This window comes from Merops nubicus, unplaced genomic scaffold, assembly GCF_000691845.1.
Source record: "Merops nubicus isolate BGI_N331 unplaced genomic scaffold, ASM69184v1 scaffold10186, whole genome shotgun sequence".
Classification (NCBI taxonomy): domain Eukaryota; kingdom Metazoa; phylum Chordata; class Aves; order Coraciiformes; family Meropidae; genus Merops; species Merops nubicus.
The window spans coordinates 31,660-51,515 of record NW_008616946.1 but is presented as its reverse complement, the minus strand read 5'-3'; the positions used below and the strand labels follow the sequence as shown (position 1 = coordinate 51,515).

At 43.8% G+C, this 19,856-nt stretch overlaps 1 protein-coding gene across 1 annotated transcript; it reads right to left on the bottom strand.

Annotated features, from left to right (window-relative positions):
* Nucleotides 1–2,546: 2,546 nt before the first annotated feature.
* Nucleotides 2,547–6,139, bottom strand: LOC103775524 (zinc finger protein 423-like). Its single transcript, XM_008942984.1, has 3 exons — nt 6,097–6,139; nt 5,813–6,013; nt 2,547–2,763 (listed from the first exon to the last, which is right to left on the bottom strand). The coding sequence occupies exons 1-3, from the start codon at nt 6,137–6,139 to the stop codon at nt 2,732–2,734; spliced, it is 276 nt and encodes a 91-aa protein (XP_008941232.1). The 3' UTR covers nt 2,547–2,731.
* Between the last annotated feature and the right edge of the window lie 13,717 nt (nt 6,140–19,856).

Below are 19,856 nucleotides of genomic sequence, written 5' to 3'. Positions count from 1 at the left end.
GGGGTGCCCAGCACTGGCACGCTCTTATCGGCCAGCACACCGCCCGGCTCCGCGCGCCCGGCCAGGCCCCACTGAGGGAGAACCCCCGTGAGGCCGTGCAGCAAACCCCGGGCTGGGTGCTCGTGGTGAGCCAGCACCACTCAAAATTCCTGCCCCCCTCTTCCCACCAGTGCAAATCCTTATGGGCATCGGCACGCCCGCAAAATCCAAGAGAGCCCAAGAAAGAATCACTGCGGCTCAGCCCTTGGCCCCAGCCAACGCCGTGCCGTGCCAGAGGGCTGAGCGCCAGGCCCCGTGTCCCGGCCGGAGCAGAGCAGCCGAGGGGCTCACCTACCTTCGCCTGCCGGTGACCTGTCAATCCGCTGGATAAGGGACGCTGTTAGGGAGCATAACACTTCGCACATCTTTCACAAACATATGCAGTGCATCAAGCGCTGCGCTAAAAGCACGCTCGCAGGCAGCCCCCCTCACGCCGAACACCCTGCGTGGGGCAGAGCCAGTGCTGGCGGCTCAGGAAACACCTTGCGCAGGATGCGCTGTGAAACAAGGCTGCGCGGCGGCAAGGTTGCCTTATGCCTTGTTTGTCATTAAATTTGCAACTGTGCTTCTGTCTTACCTCAGACTCAAATTCAGATACGGGACTACGCTTCGTGTTCTACAGGGTAAAGATGTATTTCACTGAGCACCTGCACAAGAAAGCCAGGCAGCGCTGCACCTTATCAGCACACCAGTTCTTCTGCTATGCGTAGGCAGAAGTCCTGGAAAGGGCTTCCTCACAGGCTGGTTGGAAACCTCCAGGTAAACTCAGTGTGGGGACAGCAGTCACAGGAGCCAGTCCCTGGACCGTCCAGCCAAGCGTCCCCCTACAATAATCTGGGGTTTTGGAGCTCTCGGCACCGATGGGCACAAATGTTGACTGCAGGGAGACACGTGAAGCACCTGAGCACCACCGTCAAGGCGGCCGCCACAGCTCTCGGGACCCCTGCTGCCCCTGCACCTAAGGGACAAACTAAGGACAGGAGCCCACGCTCGGAGCCCTCCAAGTGATTGACAATAAAAACACTGCCCCGGTGCCCATTTTCAAATCTAGACAGTGAGAACTGAGGACTCTGGGGAAAATCCATGTTTTTACAGTTTGTGATATTACTGAGCTCTTCTAGTGCCAATTTTGAAACAGTGCTATGACCTCTGGAAAAAAGCAAAACTGCATTTCAGCACGACGGTGTAGAAAAGAACAAAAAAAAGGAAACATGTTATTTTTTTTAGCTTGAAACACTAGTCAGGTTAGGGAAAGGAGCAGAATTCTGGCAAGGACAAGAGCACTCAGACTGAGGCACAACACAATAATTAGGGCCAGTAGGTCATTAGAGACACAGCTGTATAAACTAGGTGTATAATTAAGTTTCCACACTGCTTTTTCACAACTGTATTTCAGTTTCTTTTGTGGAGGACAATCAGTAATTCATTAGTTTAAAGATGCAACAACAGCAGCAGCAAAAAGAAAATCTCTGACTTGCCAATCAGGTGCAATCAAGGATTACAATTTGGGGGAGGGCTAATTTCACAAATATATGTAAGAAGTCTCTTTGTCAGTGGGAAATACAAAGTGCCACCTGACAAAAACATTCATGAGACGTCATCACTTGTTGACGAGCTGCCATATATGGTTTTCTGGATAAGCATCCCGCATATACGGTTGCATGGCAATTAGAATTCTTGTAGCAGGTGAAATACAAGAAAAGGCAAAATTATACACTAGCATGAAACAGTTACAATACCTCATTTCAAATGTAAGCCTAGTGTACAAGTTACAGGGCATTTAAAAGGAGCAACTGCAAGACTTTAATTATAAACTAGTTCCTACCGTACAGTAGTTTAGAAAAATCAGCCGCTTCCAAGCTGGCAATATCCATATATAGCTCTGCTGCTGTTTGAAACAGACAACCTGTAAAGTTATCAACAACAGAAGAGGACCTCATGAAATGCTCAGAGACCCCACCGAAACCTACCTCTGTCCAGTTCACTGATGCACTAATTTGCTTTAAAACACTCTACATTCACTTGAGAAACTGAAGAAAAAAAGCCTACATGAGGCTATTCTGACCCATGGGGGTGAAGGGGTGACAAGCAAAAATAACACAATAAAACACTGAAGCTAAATCAGACTCGGGCAGGTAGATTAAAACACAACCAAAATGGCAAATCTTGTGGATTTTTAGCCGCTTCTCATCAGACAACAAACAACTCGGCTTCAGCCACCACACAGTGATGTATCACAGAATAGTTGCTTGATGTATGCAGCCCCTGGTGCTGGCTGGAGGACACAGTGATTTGTAAATCCACGTGCAATTCTTTACTCTCATCACTAATGCTATAAGAGAGCACTGTGCTGCAATACCTATGCTGTAACGGCAGCGTGCAAAAAAGGTGCAAAAAAGACCACACATGATGCCAATAGCAATTACTTAAGTCTTCTCTAGTTCAGGGCATGTGGGATACCAAGTGAGTTTTAGATTCATTTTAAAAGCTTAGCACACCACGCTCTGCACTGGGTGTTTTTATTTATTTTGGGAGTATTTTTCAAGATGCTCGCTAGCTGTTTAAGGCACTATTGCCAGGACCATTGCAGGAGAGCTCATTTGTGGGGGCAAGCTGGGAGACAAGGGAAGACATGAGCCAGTAAGGAAATGTGATGTTCTTTCAGTACAAGCTGCCCCCACTTAGACCCTTTTCAGATCCCCGTAGACACTGGAAACCTACAACCTGCAATCACAGACATCAGTCATGAGCAAAAGGTATAAAAGGCACCTCATTCTGTCAGAAGGAGAACATCTCTACTACACTGACATCAAAAGAAATGCCATGCACTTATGCTAGACAGAGATGTCTAGATTTCAGCAGTATTTTGTCCTCAAAGAAACAAGTCTAAAATACATGAAAAAGCAAGGGGGGAAATGGCTGTTTGTTACCTCCTTACATATCAAAGCAGCTGCGTTCAAACTGTATTATAATTTCAGCACGCTGTAATGAATTTCTAAGGGATTCCAGAGAAATAGATGGTTTATCCTATTCTTTGGAGTGATCTCTTGTAATCCTGCAACACTCCTGAGCTACAATGCCTTCCTACCTTCAGTATCCCAACGGAAGTCATTAGTTATGTTGTATTATCAGCCTGGTGATATTATCACTACAGATATTACCTGTATTGATCTGGAGCCATGTAGACATGACTGAAAACCCTGCTTCAGATCAAGACATGAAAACCTAGCTCACCAAGAGGTCAGGCACTGCATTACAACCTCGGATGTGCCGGGCAGGCAATATAGAAAAGGAGTGCAGGGCAACTAAGGACACAGGCAAATAGCTTACGTTGTGAGGTAAAATCTTTAAATATACCACACTTCTTAATGCAGTTTTAGATTTTTCACCTGGATGGTGCAAGTCCTTTCAGACGAACTAAACAAAGGCATACATTTTGCATTCTTTCAACAAAACTTCTCATGGCTATTGAACAAACTGGTGGATCTGAAAGGGTGGGGTTTTTTCCCTCAAAGTAAGATATGTAAATATCAAGCAATAGTCCAGATAGTCTTCACAGAAACATTCTCATTCCAGAATATATGAGTGGAATCTTCCTATTTACTTTAAATCACTTCAGGACACTAGATTAAGCTAAATAAAAAACAGACACTCTTGTTCTGGAATAACAATATCCTCACATGGAGATAATTAGCACCTATTTCATGTATATGCTGATAGTTATATGGTGCCTTTTTATGACAAAATATCTTTGTAAATCTTCAGCACATGTGAAGACAGTACCAGAACCTGAAATTATGCTACCTGCAATCAAAAATTAGCAACAGTAATACTAAAAAATTGCTTTGCTAAATCCCCCCAATTTATTTTTTTTTTGTAGTCTTATTAACAGGGTATTATGTTGAGGATAAATAAAAACTAAGGTGTGAAAACACCGACTACACTGATCTCAGCAGAATCTCTAGGCTGCTAGGTTTTAATGTATATTTGCCTCAGGGAAAAAAATGCTGCTTTTCATAGCACTGTTGGTCACCAGTCATAACCTTCCGTTCCTCTGCAGTCCCTGCCAGCAGTGCCCACTCCCCTCCACCTGCTCCACTTCCCAGTTGTGCCATTGCAGCTGCTTGGGGGACCACACAGACCTAAGCAGACACTTGGACTAAAAATAGCCTTTTTTTTTTGATGGGGCTCACCCCCAGCACCATGAGCAGCTGTACCACCACAACTGAGGAGACAGGGCAGCAATGGAGCAGAGGCTGTTGGGACTCGTCCCTGAAACTGCTGCTTTTGGAAGAACCAGTGTCCACTCGAGCTGTGACCTCGCCTTCCAGTTCGGAAAACAAAGATTTTTCTATTCAATGGCATTTACTTGCTTACTATCCTGCAGTGGAGTACAAATGTCATTTGCAGAAGTCTCAGACCGATGCTGTGGTTGTCAGCTGGCCAAAAAATTCCCCTGCAAGAAGCAGCCTTTCAATTTTACATACTTTCAAGTTTGCAGCCTAGGTAGGGTTTAGAGGAGAGTGCAGATCAAGGGGCGCTGGGGGCAGGCGTAGGACTGCAATCCCTATCCACCTGCAGGCTGGGGAAGAGCCCCAGCGTCCCTCTGTCCTTGCTCCCAGCAAGCGGTCGGGAACGAGAGCAGGGTGTCCTCTCCTCTGCAGACCATAGTGCAACAGGGGAGGATGCTCTCGGGGTGGGAGTCAGTCTGAGCCGAAGCCCCCACCTGATCCTCCCTCCCTGGCTCTACTGTTCCCTGCAATTTTTCTTGGCTGCTCATCATTCTACTTATGCCCAAAAAGAAGAGCAGAAAACATGGACTAATTATCAAACAAATTAAGTGGCCAAGGAGGAATATGCACTCGGGGGAAAGAGGATGGGATACTGCTGCACACAAGGAGAAACAAACCCTCCTGTTGGCTGCCAGCCTCAACCTATCTGTCTGCCAGAACAGCAACAGCCTAAAAATATTTCAGTTGAGTGCAGAGGAAAGTGATGGCAGAGTATTCAATCCCAAGAAGGTGAAGGATGAGAATCTCATATGTAAATACGCATTAACATATTTTGCACTCCCCCTCCTAGGATTTTATTTAATCTTTGGTAAAACCTGCACATCTTTTTAGGAACCCTGTAAATTGGCTTAGAGTGCTCTGCAGAATACCTGCTGCTACCGCCGGCCACGCAAAGGCAGCCGAGTAGAAGCAAGATACGTTTCAATTGTTTGCACCAGTGCTCTGAGCTTGCTCTTACTTTGCAGAAAGCAAAACCAAGATCAGCACAGGCTGATGACATCCTCGCTTCCATAGAACCCAAAAGGCAATGCAATAATAACCTAGGGAGAACAGTGTATTTTTAGGGTGGGATTACAAAACTTGCACTATGAATTTTCATCTCAGAAATCGTCATGTTCTTTCATAGGGTTCAGAGGCCTTTTTTCCTGGGAGTTCTGTACATTTCAGTCATTTAACTTTTTTAATCTTTCCACGTTTGGAGAGAGAGGGAAAACTACCTTGCCTAAAACTTTTAGCATTAAAAAAACCCACAACATTTTTGTCTAACGTAATTACTGACAGATTCCAATTGGAAAGCTGTTGCTTTTATTTTAATTTTATTAAAGGAGTGAACAAAGGCTACCCAAGGCACCACAATAAAATTACATTAACTGTAAAATTACATTATTAATTCTTTAATCTCACTTGAGGCCTCAAGCTGTTGCTATGTCCAATTACCCAGCTAACCACCTGTCAGAACTGTAAAGCTAGTTTAACATTACCTCCAGGACAGTTGTGTGCCCTGTGTTCAGTCAGGTCTGCCAGTGAATCGAAGTCCTGCTGACAGTTATCGCAGGTGTAAATTGACTCATCCTCCATGTCTTCATCTTCCTCATTTCTCTCTTCCTGGCTCGTCACGCTGTTCCTCTCTTCCAGGGCCCGGCTCTCCTTCCCTTCGCTCTCCAGCTCTCCTCCCAGGCCACCTGCCAACAGCAAGAACATGCTCTAAGTTTGAGAGGTCTGAAAAATAAGAGGTTTAAGGAGGATGTTGCACTTATTAAGATACATTTAATTACAGCCGTTTTCACATTATTCCCGACACCTTTCATTATATTAATGTGGTTTTTATATCATGCGGTGCAACAATTCTCAACTGTATTCTCTGCTGCTTAGTGTGAATCCTGCAAACACTCTCTCCTAATCTTCTCTGGTGGGTGTATAGCAGGAGCCTCTAACTCTCTGTCATATAAAGTTGTTAGTGTTTTATCACTTAACCAGATTCTCAAAGCTTTAAAAATTGGCAAGATTAATTACAGCCCACAAAGAAAAGGCATGTGCTGAATTTTAATTCTCAGTGCTCTCCTCTCTCCACCATCTCCAAGCCCCAATGTGCCGTGCAAGAAGGAGAAAAAGAAAAAGAAAAAAAAAAAAACAAACCACACTCTAGCTGCACACCCTCAGAGCAGATATATACTCCAGGACATGAGATTTCCCGCTGACCTAACGAGAGACGCTTTGCTGGGCAGATGAGCCTTGTGTTGTGCTGACCTAGCCGGGAGCCAACAGCATTGCATCTGACTTTCTGGTGTCTCAGGTGTCTTTTATCTTCATCTGTGACTGGAGCATGGGCTAGGTCTAACACCTTTGCCCAAGAACCCACAGGTCTCCGTGCACATCAGCACACAGGGTGCCTGAGCTCCCGGGCAGCTGGGAACATGCCGGCGCGGGGCCCTGGGCAGCCCAGGGCCATGTGAGGGGCAGATCGGCACATGGGGCACCTGGCTCAGTTGAGTGCCAACCCTCAGCTCGGCTCTCCAGAGAGACAGCAGAGGTGAAAAAAGCCCTTCTGAGTCCTTGTCCTCCAGCAGGGAAAGCATCCATTAGGCACGCTGGCCACCCTGACCAGGCTTTGCTGACAAAAGATGGAGATGCCTGCACCTCTTCCACACACACGTCCCCTGCTGCAGGTGCTACATCTGCACCTCTGGAAGCCCTCACACACGCTGAGTACACTGTCTTGGTAAGACGGGAACATTTGAGAGGTCATTCAGCAACGTGAAATGGAACTGCAGGTGCTTCCAGCAGAAGAGATCCTTCTGCACGGTGCACCAGCTGATCTCAGCCAGGCAGGAGGGAGATGCCACCTTGTTGGTTTGGGATGTGTTTGGGTTTTAAGCCATTAAGGAAATGCCAGCAAACAGAGAGATAAATTGTTTCTAAAATTAGATCAGTGCCAAAAAGATTAAAGACAACCAGTGCTGATAACATTGAACAAAGCAGAAAAATAAAATTTATTAGAGATGAAAACTGGTTACCTCAAGCACTGCAATTCAAACACACACGTTAGTAGGGCTCTGCCACCACTATTCAGCCAGAGCACATTTTATACCATCCCCTGCCCTGTGCACGATAACATAAATCAGCTGGTGTAAAGCGCTCTGCGGTTTTCCACGGAGCACTCGTAACATGACGCACCCTTCCGAGTGCCATAGAAATATTAACAATCAATGCCCGCTTGCCGTGTATCGCAGCTGCCCTCAGAGCAATTAACTGATCTGCACATTTTCACGTGCTTCTACTGCTAAATTATACATACCTTTCCAGTAGAAAATTTCCATTAAGGGCTAGATACAATGTTCATCTTAACAAATCAGATATGCCACTTCCATAGTGGTAATGAATTTAAGGATTTGGTTATAAAAAGTATCACTCAGTAAGCTCTCCATATTGGAAGTTGTCATCTGCACTATGTTTACTCAATAAAATGCTGTTCGCTGAACCTCTTGCTTTATAGACTCTTCCTTAAATAAAAATGTATTGTAATGAAAAAGCCCCATATGATTCTAGGTCTCTTTATACTACTCCTCCACCAAATAGGTCACATTCAAAGCTATGCTAGCTTTGCTTTACTTCACACATCATTTAACGTACATGTCCAAATTATCACTTATATTTTGCCATATTTACCTGGCACACCTTTATACAGTCTCTCACCCCAGGCTGCAATCCCAAGCATTTTAGCTCATTCAGTTTTTTTAAAGCTTTTATGTCCTACAGACTTGACAGTTAATAAACGGGAATGTCAGCTCTCTGGTTTTATCAGATAGAAAACTACAAAAATAGTCCAGGTATATAATTTGAACCTGAAGAACTAGCAACTGCTTCTATGCTGCCTGCCAACGAAGGCCGGAGGGAAGGACATCTGAACTGGCTTTCCCACAACCTGAAGAAGAAAGTTTTTAGGCAGCGTTGTGGAGCTTTCAGGGACTGTCACTAATATTTTTAGCAGATATTTTATCTTTTGACAGTTAACCTAAAGACCAGCTGATCTGATGAATACACTGTGACAAATTCATCCTTGGTTTTATTCCAACACTTTGTGACTACACCAGGGATAAAGCTGTTCAACCGAGTCCAACAATAACAAATAATTTAGCACACTGCTTTTGGAAAAATAAATTGTACAATGTGAGATAAGAAAATAGATTCCCGACTGTAAAGCAAAATTCCAGAAACATTTTTTAATTCCCTGTTGAATGGGAAATATGATCCCGTAGGCAACTTTTCAAAAGTGTTGTTGCTTGACAGAGTTCTATGTCAAATAACACAACAGTGAATCTTGCATAAATTATTTAGCAAATGCAACATTGCTTTAAAATTAGATTTGTTTGTTTTCAGTGAGTTGAAGCAATTGTACATGTCTGCCACACCTCAGCATTAGAATAACACAGTCTGCAGATTCTTCTGCTAAGCCACATGCTTGGTGCTTGCCTAGTTGTAACCAAACTATGCCAAGAAAAATTTGGAGCATTTCTTGGTTTGTTCACCTTCATCTCCACTATTTGACCATGTTCTGCCAATGACTAGGCCTAACAAGAAAGATACAACCAGCAGGAAGAGAAACCAATACACAGACTGTATTGTAAACAAAAAAGTTGTGATATGAATGACCGCCGGGACTACAAACAAGTCAACCAGTTCGTACAGAATTGACACCACCCTCAACGATCCCACAAAAAATGTGACTCGGCCCACAACAGGTGGCATAAACAGAGACCTGAGGTTTCCCATAGTTGGCATGGGAAACAGCCAGACCAGAAAGCTAAACAAATAAGACAAAGTTGCCCACGTGGCAACTCTCACCCAATCGGCCCGTGTTCGCAAAGGTCTAAACAGACCGGGGCCCAGCTCCAGGGAGAGTCAGGAGGTCTGCCCTGAACCAGGAAGCTCTGGGGAGTGCACTCCACAGACAGACACTCCTGGCTCCCTGCCAGTGGTCCCAGCTTTTATCCCCAAGCAGACACCTGACCTTTGTTCACTCAGTGCAGGACCCCTGGGGCTCATTTACCTTGTGGCTCCCAGCAGGGCCGGCCGCACCCTGGGGGGAAGCTATAAGGCAAACTCACCACCTCTTTATGAAGGGCTGCGGGAATCATCCATATGTCAACCTTAACTCAGGGCTTGGGGTTCAAACCCCGGCATTTCAGACCACAAGCTGACAGTGGGGTGCGAGGGGTGCAGGCAGCCCCAGGGAGACATGAGCTCCTCATCTGGAGGAGCAAAACAGACAGCAAGCACCAGGGTGGTGATAGGAACAGGTGGTCCATCCAGCAAGGAAAAGCTTCAAACACAACCCAGCTGCTCCAGTGGTGAACTCAGTTTCCCTGACAAGGACAGCAGGCCACAAGCATTCCTCAGAAACTTATTTCTGAGGAGTTTTGCTGTAGTAGTTCATACATTTAACCTGCAATTTTCCTGCTGGCAAGAACTGCTGGAGCACCCCACCCTCATGCAGCCAGGCAGGACAGGTGCACGTGGACATGAGCACAGTGCCAAAAGCTTTAACTGCAGGAGGCACAGGAGTGATTTTGGGGCTGGGCCTGGCTCTGAAGGGGGACGTGCTACCACGGAAAGGGTTTTTTTGGAGGCCAGACCTAATGGCACCTTTTGATGTCTCCAAAGATCAGTGGCTAACTTGTAAGCATCAAGCACAGATATATGTATTTCTTCACACAGCTACTTTTTAAAATAGCCTTGGATTTTAGTAAACTTTATTCAACAGAAAGTAGTTTCTACCTAGACTGCTAAAAAAAAAAAAAAAAACAATTATTACAGTTACTGACCTGCAAGGCATTTGTGCAGGGAACACCTTGGTGAAGCCAGCACATCAACACAGGCACATGGCTCCCACCCACCACCAGCACACTTGTGCACAAAACAAGTGTATGGGCCAAAGCCAACAGAAGGGAGCCGCCACCACTGCATTTTAGGATGAATGATCACTCATTAATTCTAAAGGAGGAAAAAAAAATGCTCCTGCATTTCACAAAAGTGTTATTAGCAATTTCTAAATGAACCCACCACCTCTAATGATAGCTTTAACAATTTTCTTTTAACAGTAAGAGAGGATACAAATTGAGAGATCAACCTTGGAAATACACCTCGTTCTACCCAAAATGTCAGGAAACAGGACCGGGGAGGGGGGGGGCTTTCTGGTTTTCCTTTCTTCTCCCCCACCTTCCCCTTGCACAGGGCTTTACACAAGAACAACATTTTACCCTGTGACCTAAACAATCTGGCCAATAGTCAAGAATATGTTATTCTAATTGCCACTAAAGTTAATGTTAATGACTCTTGGTTTTTCCATAAAAGACAGCTTATGCTCTAGAAAGTTACTATTTCAAAGGGGACATAGCAAGAACTGGGAGTGTTCCTGTCTGACCTGGTGGTCCAAGGAATGTGGCAAACTTGGCAAAGCTGAAAAGCGAATTCCCAAAGGCCCAGCCTGAAAGTTGCAGTCAGTAGAAATGCCTTCTGAGCTGCGCTGAAAACAGCTCAGTTACAGGAACAACCCGCTCCTAAAGCCAAATATTTGAAAACAGATTACTTGTACCACGTTCAGCTCAGGCCTTGCTGAAGTCAGGAGCAAATTCCCAGTTGCCTCAGTCAGGGCAGGCTGGGGCTGTGCTCTGAGCCGAGCACCCCAGAGCCCCAGCCCTGCTCAGGCCACAGCCCAGCCCTGCTCGCTGGGAACTGGTTTGGGAACCTTCAGTGAGTCATGCAGGACTCAAAACACAAGAAGGTCAGAGCCTCACTGGAAGTGATGCTGATGCCTACCTACAATTTCCACCAGGACACGTGGAAATGGGTGACACCGTGCAACACATGGGCCAGAGAAATGAAAAAAGGAACAAACCTATTAGCTTATTTTTTCAGCTGTGGAATCAAATATGGACAGTTTAAACTTTTTATCTTATCAGCACAATACAGGGCAGGCAAGCATTTCTGTCTTCATGCCAGCATGTTTTCTAAGGCTTTTCTTTAATTTGTTGTTTTAAGCCTGGAGACTTTTTAAAGCTGGGATTTATTTTAAACCTAGGATTGTTTTTTAGAACATACTATTTAGTGCAGGGTCATGTCTGGCTTTAAATACCTCCAGTTACGGAGCTTCCATCAAGAGTTGTTTCTTTACAGGAGGCATACACTGATTTAGTGCTAGACAGCACTTCCTATCACAGCAACCTTGCCCTGCAGAGCTACAGCTGCAATCTACAGAGTGCCCAAAGTTATGTGCTGTGCAGATCATTACCTAAGCATGTACAGACACTGCTGAGGTCTGAGACCTGGGAGGCAAAAGATAAAACGAAGAGGGGGAAAGAGGCATCTCTTCGTTCCTCTGCCTCAGTCCAAAGGAAAAACAATCGAAGTTCTCACAAAGGCTACAACAAATCCTAGAAATTTTCCAGAGATGCAGGACAAGTGATGAAAGTAAATGACACTGAAGAAATACAAGCTAATTGCAGTCAGACTGAGGGGTGCTGGCACGCAACTGACACACATCCTGGGACTCAGCAGAGCCCCGAGGTGCCCACCCAGGGGTGCGCCCACCCAGGGGTGCAGCCTTCCTGCCCCTCAGCCCGAGCTGCTGCTGAGCTCCCCGGCAAGACAAAAGGAAAGGAAATTTCATCTGTAATTAGGAAGTGAGAACAAAAGAAACAAATGACTTAGAGGAAAAGCCTAATCTAAACCTTCATTAGTAAACGTTTCATTCTGTGTCAAATGCCAAATCAGCATGGGGGAGGCCTCCCCTTTTATGTGGCGTGTTACATTTTAGTGTTGTCTCTAACACTGTCATACAGCAGGACAGTCCAAACTTCTCTGTCATTTGTGGTCAAAAGAGAATGAAGAGAGGCAGAAAACCACTACTGTTTCAGTAATTAAAACAAACTTCAGCTCAATTCTTCCCATAGAATGAAAAGTCCCAGCATTGCTCTGTACCCCCACTCTATAGCTCTTTAACATTTCAAAAATATCTTTATTAAAGACTTGCAGCCTGAACACAGGTGTACGTTTGTGCTGCCTCTCAATGGGTGAGGGCCCTAATGTAAGCCACCGTAGCCACTGCAACCACTGGCTGCAACACAGAGCAGCCCAAACCCTGCTCCAGCCAGGCAAGCCAAGTCAGAAAGAACAGACTGCATCCCAGACCTAGGACCAGGAATCAAAGGCAGGGTGTCCTGCACATTGAACACTTGCTACGTGCATCAAACCCAAGTAGGTTTGGCGCTCCATCATGCCATGCAGCGTAGGTCTTTCACCCAGTGTTGAACCACATGGGGCAAAAAAGGGTGCCTAGCTGAAAAACAACAAGCCAGAAGGGACAGCACATGAAACAAGGCCAGGTGTTCATGTAATGTCAAACTGCACTGAACACCTACGTAAAACTGAGCTGAGAGCAGGCTGCCACACAACCCCACCAACACTCAGTCACTGCCTAATGCCCCTCACAGGCTGAAGAGATCCCTGCATCAGACCTTGCTTGCCTTCCATCAACAAGAGGAAAAAACAATCATAATACCAAAAAAATTATTTGTTCCAGCATGTAGTTAATGGTGTTGGCCTCCTAAGACTTACAACTTAATAAAATTGATCTCACTGCAGTACTGTAATGAAGAACAGTAGGATAAGGCTACCCTTGAACCATGAAAATTGTATATTGTTACCTCCTCGTGCCCTCCTAGGGCTATGGCCGCTGCAGCCTCTCCAAGCTGTCGTTTGTCTGACTCTGACAGCAGACTGCACCAACAAGCAGAAATGGTGGCTACAAGAGCTTCTTTTGGAAAGGCAAGGGAAGAGGGTGAGCCTCTGCTCAGTGCTACCTATCTCTCTAGATAATAACCCACTAGACAAAAACACAGATTACACTTACAATAATGCAGTTCTGTGTGAAGTGTATTAGCAATAAAATATGCAAAAGCCAGAGAGTTTAGGAAGCATGCATTATAACATTTCACAACAGAATCTTATTACACAGCAATATGTATTAAATCATATTAATTCCTAAATAGCTGGACAGTTCTCGGCGTTCTTTAACTTAGCAAATTAAAATTGGTTTGCTAGGTTACTGCATCTCCTTCTGCACCCGTTTGCACACGTGCCTTAAGAGCAAGGGGTTCCAAGCAAAACGCCCAGCGCTAACTGACTGCCTGGTGCCACTGCCTGCACCGCACCGCTCATGGAACTGCTAATGACAGCCCTGCACACCCCCCAGCATCCTCCTATCAGCTTACTTACACCAGCATTTCGCAGGGAAAATGGTCACCTTACTGCACTGATAGGGTACAATTTTCTCAAATTACCAACCAGAATGGTTAAGAAAACCTTAAGTGTCTACCCCGAGTTTAAAGGCTTGGCAAGTGCTGGCAGGAACAGGCAGCAGAGGACTGGCAGCTCGTGGCAACCTTCCTGTGCTGTAGCACAGGCACCAGAACAGATAATGCTTGTTACGTGCTGCCTTGCAGTGTCTTCCTTTCACCTGAGCCCACCTGTATCTATGGATGGTTATGTCTCTATGGTATAGAGATATATCATACATACATTTATATTACATATGTATGGTATAATTGCCCTGTTTTCTCCAGTGAAACCAAGACTTTGCCCTGTGTTGTTCTGCCCCCATGCAAATCCAGCCTCGCTGCTGGTACGTGCATTGTAACTACAGAATGTATGTAGATCTGCACGGACAGTCCTGGACCCACGTTCTCTACACCAGCATAACTATTTACATCTGACAGCCACCAACTTCGCTCAGTCAATGATTTTCACATTACACTCTTGTGCACAAAATCACCCGACAGCCCTTGTTTTCCTGGATTTCAAAACTTCTGTAGTATCCTTCAGCCAACATGCTAGAGAAACCTTTTATTAAATGCTGCTAATTTTTTTATTGATCAAACTGTGAGCCATTTCATTTTCCATTATAGCAGAAATCTCCTATAGGAGCATTCAGATTAAGTTTCTTTATTCCATCTCTAGTAGCATGTCACTTTTAATCAGGTTTTAGTTTCATTATTGCTTAAAAATTAGGAAGCAGTTTCTCTGTTCTTTATTGCTTTTTTTAAGTTTAGTTACTGAAGGGTTATTAAACTTGGAAAATATACAGACAGGCGTAACGTGCTAAATAAATTCCTCACTGTCTCTAACCAACTTTAACATTAGGGGATTTTTGTAATTTTTAGGTTTATTTTCACTGAAAGACTGCTTGTAATTATTACTCATGTTCTCCCCAAACACTTATGTTACTAAAGTGTGAAATGTCTTCTAACACAAAGACAGTTCTCTGGGAAGTAATTACAAAAATGCATTCAGGGGCAATAATTTTATATTAACTGTCAGCAGCATACATCTTCTGAAAAGGCACTTGTTATAAAGGAATTATTTGTGTGGAATTTGAAGGCACTGAAGGCGAAAGAAAACTGCAGAAATGCATTAAATTGAAACTCCAGCTCCCTCATCAAGGGTCAGTTTATGTTTAAATGATTACCTTGAAGGCAACCCCACACCTTCCAAGGAGTCTATTAGAAAGACAATTTCAATTTATGCACAAATTGGACACAGTCTCCAGTTTTAGGTGTGGAGCAATTTACACCCCCTTCTTAAGGAAATTTCTGAGCAGCTAATCAAAAAGATACATCTGAAAATTATGGATTTCTATTAACCTTTCACCAATGACACTGAAAATACTTGCTAATGATTTATGGGTAGTAACAAAAATAGTGGCCTCAAAACTGACCAGGCACATTAAAGAGATATCTATGTCTGTAACAGCTACAAGAGGAGACTTAATGAATATTTCATAGTAACTTTTTGCCTGTAGGCTAATCCCTCAGTCCTTAGGAAGGCAAAATCACTCAGTGAAATTAATTTTTTCATAAAAGTGAAACTGAGCAATAGTGGTTAAGAATCACATCACTTTAAAAGTGGGGTTTTTTTACCAAAAATTCAGATAAGGAAATAACAAACCCAACACCAAACAGTAAAATTTCCTCTTAATCATACGTGCAGGTTATGTTTCAGCCTTTGTACTACTTCTACTAAAATGATTTAGTTCTTACTACATTATGCAACAAATGCATTTATACACCAAAAAGCAGCCAAAGAGCTACACGGTTATTATTTATTTGCATGCAAGCAGCAGAGGGATTGTACTTTATAGTGTTAACAGCACATAGCGTTTATCAGCTCTTCGGTGTTTGGCAACCAGTTTCATGGTATAAACATGGGATGTAAACACTTCCCAGCCACAAAAAGCACTGCAAGTGAATTTTGGAGAAGGCAATGAAAGGCAGAAAGCAGAACAGTCTGGAACGTGCCAAGTGTTTGGTTACAAAAAGAGCACCCCACCCCAGGAACCTGGTCTTCCCAGGGTCCCCTCCTGCTCCTCTGCCCACTGGGGCTGGGTTGCAAGGAGAGCAGCACCCCTCTTTTCACACAAGGGTCTGCTCTCTGCAAAGGATGGGCTCGAAACCTAGTGTGAAGGTTTCAGTGGGCTACACTGGGCTGTGCCAGCAGTCCTAGAAGGGACACCTCGATTTCTACTATGGCCCTTTTCTGCTCCATTTGCTACCAGAGATGTTCCACACCCAAGTGCAGACAAGAATTACCACAGCTTTTTCACAGTATCAACACCTCACCCTTCTTCTGATATCAAATAGCAGTTTGCTTTGCAGATCTCTGTGGCATTCAAATCAAATAGTGTTTGCACACAGCTACCCAAACTTCTCCACTATCATCTGCAGAAAAATCTCATTCATGTACTCAAAACATGTAATAGTTGTGCAACAGATTATCTGCCTCTTGAAGCAGGATGTTATTGTCCACTTCCAGATCCTTAAGGCGTGTCGGAATGGGAGTAACTGCCACCTTCAGTTCCGATAATGAGGTTCAAATCAAAACTGATCTAAAATCCATTTTATGCACTAGGAAATAAGTATGCAGGAAGTATGGACTTCAAAGTGAAGCGCACTTCTTAAAAATATGCTTCCACTCTCCAACTTGCAACTGTTAAATAATATCGATCACCATAGTCCAGTAAAATTCATGTAAATTTTCAGCACAAAAATGGCACTGTAGTTTTATTTAGGTATATGAATATTTTAAAAATGGTCAGCTTATTAATTTTGAAGTCTGTCAAAGACAATTGTCCTGTTTCCATCAGTTCCATGGAATCCTACTCACACCTAACACAGGACATCTTAATCACATTTTAATTCATAGGCATGCCAAAGTGACTTTTTTTTCTTTTAAGGAAATGGTGTGAATTTATTTTTTTTTTTTAACTTTAAGGTAAAGCCAGATAACTGTAAAACTTAAATCTATAGCTCCCTGAACAGACAGAGAATTCAGAAGGAAATTCACATGTGGCCTGTTATTGCAGCTGCACATCAAATGCAAAAATAAGATATTGACTGGTTCTGCTCAGAATAGCAGCTGCTGGAACTCTTTATTAAAATAAATCTCTTGATTTTTAAAGACAGAAAAATCACAGATGATGTAATTTACTGTGACAAATGCGATTGTGTATTTCAATGTTTGAATCCTCTTTGCCTAATTCAAAACACCAATTTCTTTATTGTTGCTCTTTAAGGTCCAGGCCTTTGAACCGTCCTTTCTGCAAGTAAGTTCTGGTCCCCAAGAGATTCCTATCCTCGGTGTGTAACAGCCCGCAGTGTATGGGCACAGGAGTGATGTGTAACAGCAAGGCCACAATACAAAATGCCTTCTTGCACCCCTGAATATATTTCTGTTCAAAATGCACTTTTCCCATGCTTAGAATATAGATTTGTTTATAAACTATGCTGAAGTGAAACGCCTTTCACAAACCAAACCTATAGGTTCCTACAGATAACATTTGCATTCTTTTTTTTTTTTGGTATCTATAAAACCCCTAAAACACTAGGACTGAGAAGGAAAGAGCCATAGCACTCCACAAACTGTCAGAAACCAGTTCAAATTCAGAAAAAATCAGGCAGAATTGATACAGGGGGAAAAGATGGAACAAGAGGGAAAAACGTATTGAAGCAGGAAGAAAAATACACTTAGGCAAATTAGAGAAAGCAATAATTATTTCACTGACCTTCTCAGGGGCCTTGATTTGCTCAGAACCTGCCTGGATCATTTTCCAGTGGGAATGACAAATGTGCAGCTGAAGGAGCATGGAGGGGACCCGCTCCTGCAGTAACTGTGCCTGGAAGTCTTCAAAACTGTGATTAAAGACCTGAGAGGTTTCTGTGGGGCTGGCTTTGTGGCGTTCGCTTCCCGGGTACAACTCCTCTTTTATACCCAGTGTAGAGCAGCTTGGACCTGGACCATAACCTAGTCGTGGATGTTACAGTATGCTCAAATACCAAACATCATCTTGGAGAGAAAAGCTCACAGACTTTCTTTCTACAGAGCTGGTTTTCTTGGGAAAAAAAACTCTTCAAAGGCACCTGAGGAAAAAGCTGCATTTTCCCAAAGGTATGCTCCCGTCTCTCTGTACCAGTTACTCGCGGCTCTGCTGCACAGGAGCCCTCCAAGCCCAGCACTACCAGCAAAGTGAGCAGAAATTGGGAAACCAGAACCTTACCCTGCTCCAGCTGGAGATGGGAGGGACACCTGCAGGCAGCCCAAGTGATTTAGGAGCCAAATAGCCACTGAGTAGCAAAGGACCCACGTAGCAAAAACCCATGAGACTGGAAATTAATGAGAGTAAGGCACCTAGGCATCTATAGGGCTTCAGAAGAGTAGGGCTGACAAGCTTTCAGAAACATTACCCTCTGGTCTCATTACGGATGTGCATCTCTGCACAACCAGCACCAGTCTGGGCACGGTGTCTTGGTGCACGTACTCAGACCACAGATAATAATTCAGTTAATGAATGTGAAAAAGAAACTGATTTAACAAGATTCTCATCCAGAAAAGAGAGAAGTCATATTATGCAGCAGAGGAAAAGGTATTTAACAGGTGGCCAAACTATTAGAGAAGCATCAGATTCTGCAAAAAATATTACCTTCTGCATGACCACGGCCAACCCCTGCTGCACAAACACACCCCTTTCCTGCCCAGCAGCTACACCAAGGAGATTAATACAAGCCAACAAGGAAACCAAGTTAGCAGACTCAGAAAGTTTCCTGCCACTTTCTGCAAATTCTCTCTCCCCTGCACTTAAAACATGATGTGATGTTGGGCTGTGGGCTCACTTAAATTTCAGTTTGTTTAAAGTGAGCCTGCATGCAAAAATTAATATACCTCAAATTTCCTTTCTACTCTAATACCAAACTCTGAAGTCCTACACATTTCACTTGACAAAGCCATTAATTCAGTAATTTCACATAATTAAACCGAGCAAAGCAGAGTATTTAAATTGGAGCTAAGTGAAATATACTTCTGTGCAGCTCACGCTGTTAGAATTGTGCTGCATGCTATTCTGCTGCTGCTCATTTATTAATTTGGAATCAGCTGAAACGTGACACCACGTAATAAGGAATGCACTGCCTTCAATAGAATTAGAAATTATTAAAAAAAAAAAAAAAAAAATCATAGAGCCCAGTGAATCAAGCACCAAATGATATCAGTTAATCTCCCCAAATGAGCCCTCAGCAGAGCACTCCTGCACCCAGGTTTGTACTTTCCCTGCAATACTCAGTTCCTGGCTAGAGATTTTCAGCTATTTATCTCTGGAATAAGCAGTCAGCTGCAGCAGTCCTCCAGTGTGGGGATCCTTTTAGCAGTGATAACACTTTTTCTCCTAACATCTTCCTGAGTCCTTTCTCCTAGCCCTATGTGGTAAAGAAAGTGCGAAAAGACATTTAAAAGAGTTAAAGCTAAACTGATTTTAAAGTCTTGCCTCTCTCAGCTGCTCCTCTCATGTTTATCTCTGGAATAAGCAGTCAGCTGCAGCAGTCCTCCAGTGTGGGGATCCTTTTAGCAGTGATAACACTTTTTCTCCTAACATCTTCCTGAGTCCTTTCTCCTAGCCCTATGTGGTAAAGAAAGTGCGAAAAGACATTTAAAAGAGTTAAAGCTAAACTGATGTTAAAGTCTTGCCTCTCTCAGCTGCTCCTCTCATGTGGCAGGTCCTGAGCATCAGAGCAGGGGACAGTAGTGTGGTACCCAGCCTCAGGGACCCAGCTTCAGGGACCTGGCAGAGCCCTCCAATCTACCATGAGGATGATGTATGGTTAAAAAAAAAATTACTGACAGATAAAACCCTAAATACAGATTTTTGCTGGCAAATGAGTAATAAAAGGGAAGAAATTAAGATGGCAAATAATCCAAACAGTGAAAATACTTTATGTAATTAACAAAAGTCTCTCCAGAATATAGTGCTGTTTTTTCTTTTCTATCAGTGCTTTCTGCTTCTCAAGTTTCTTATGAACTACCTTAATTGGGCTCTTCCAGATTTGCTGAAAGTTCCTCCGCTTATTCCTTAGCCTCAAAGGACACCTGTGAAAGGTACAGCTCTGGATTGCTCATGATAACCCTCATCAGCTACAGCTCATAATG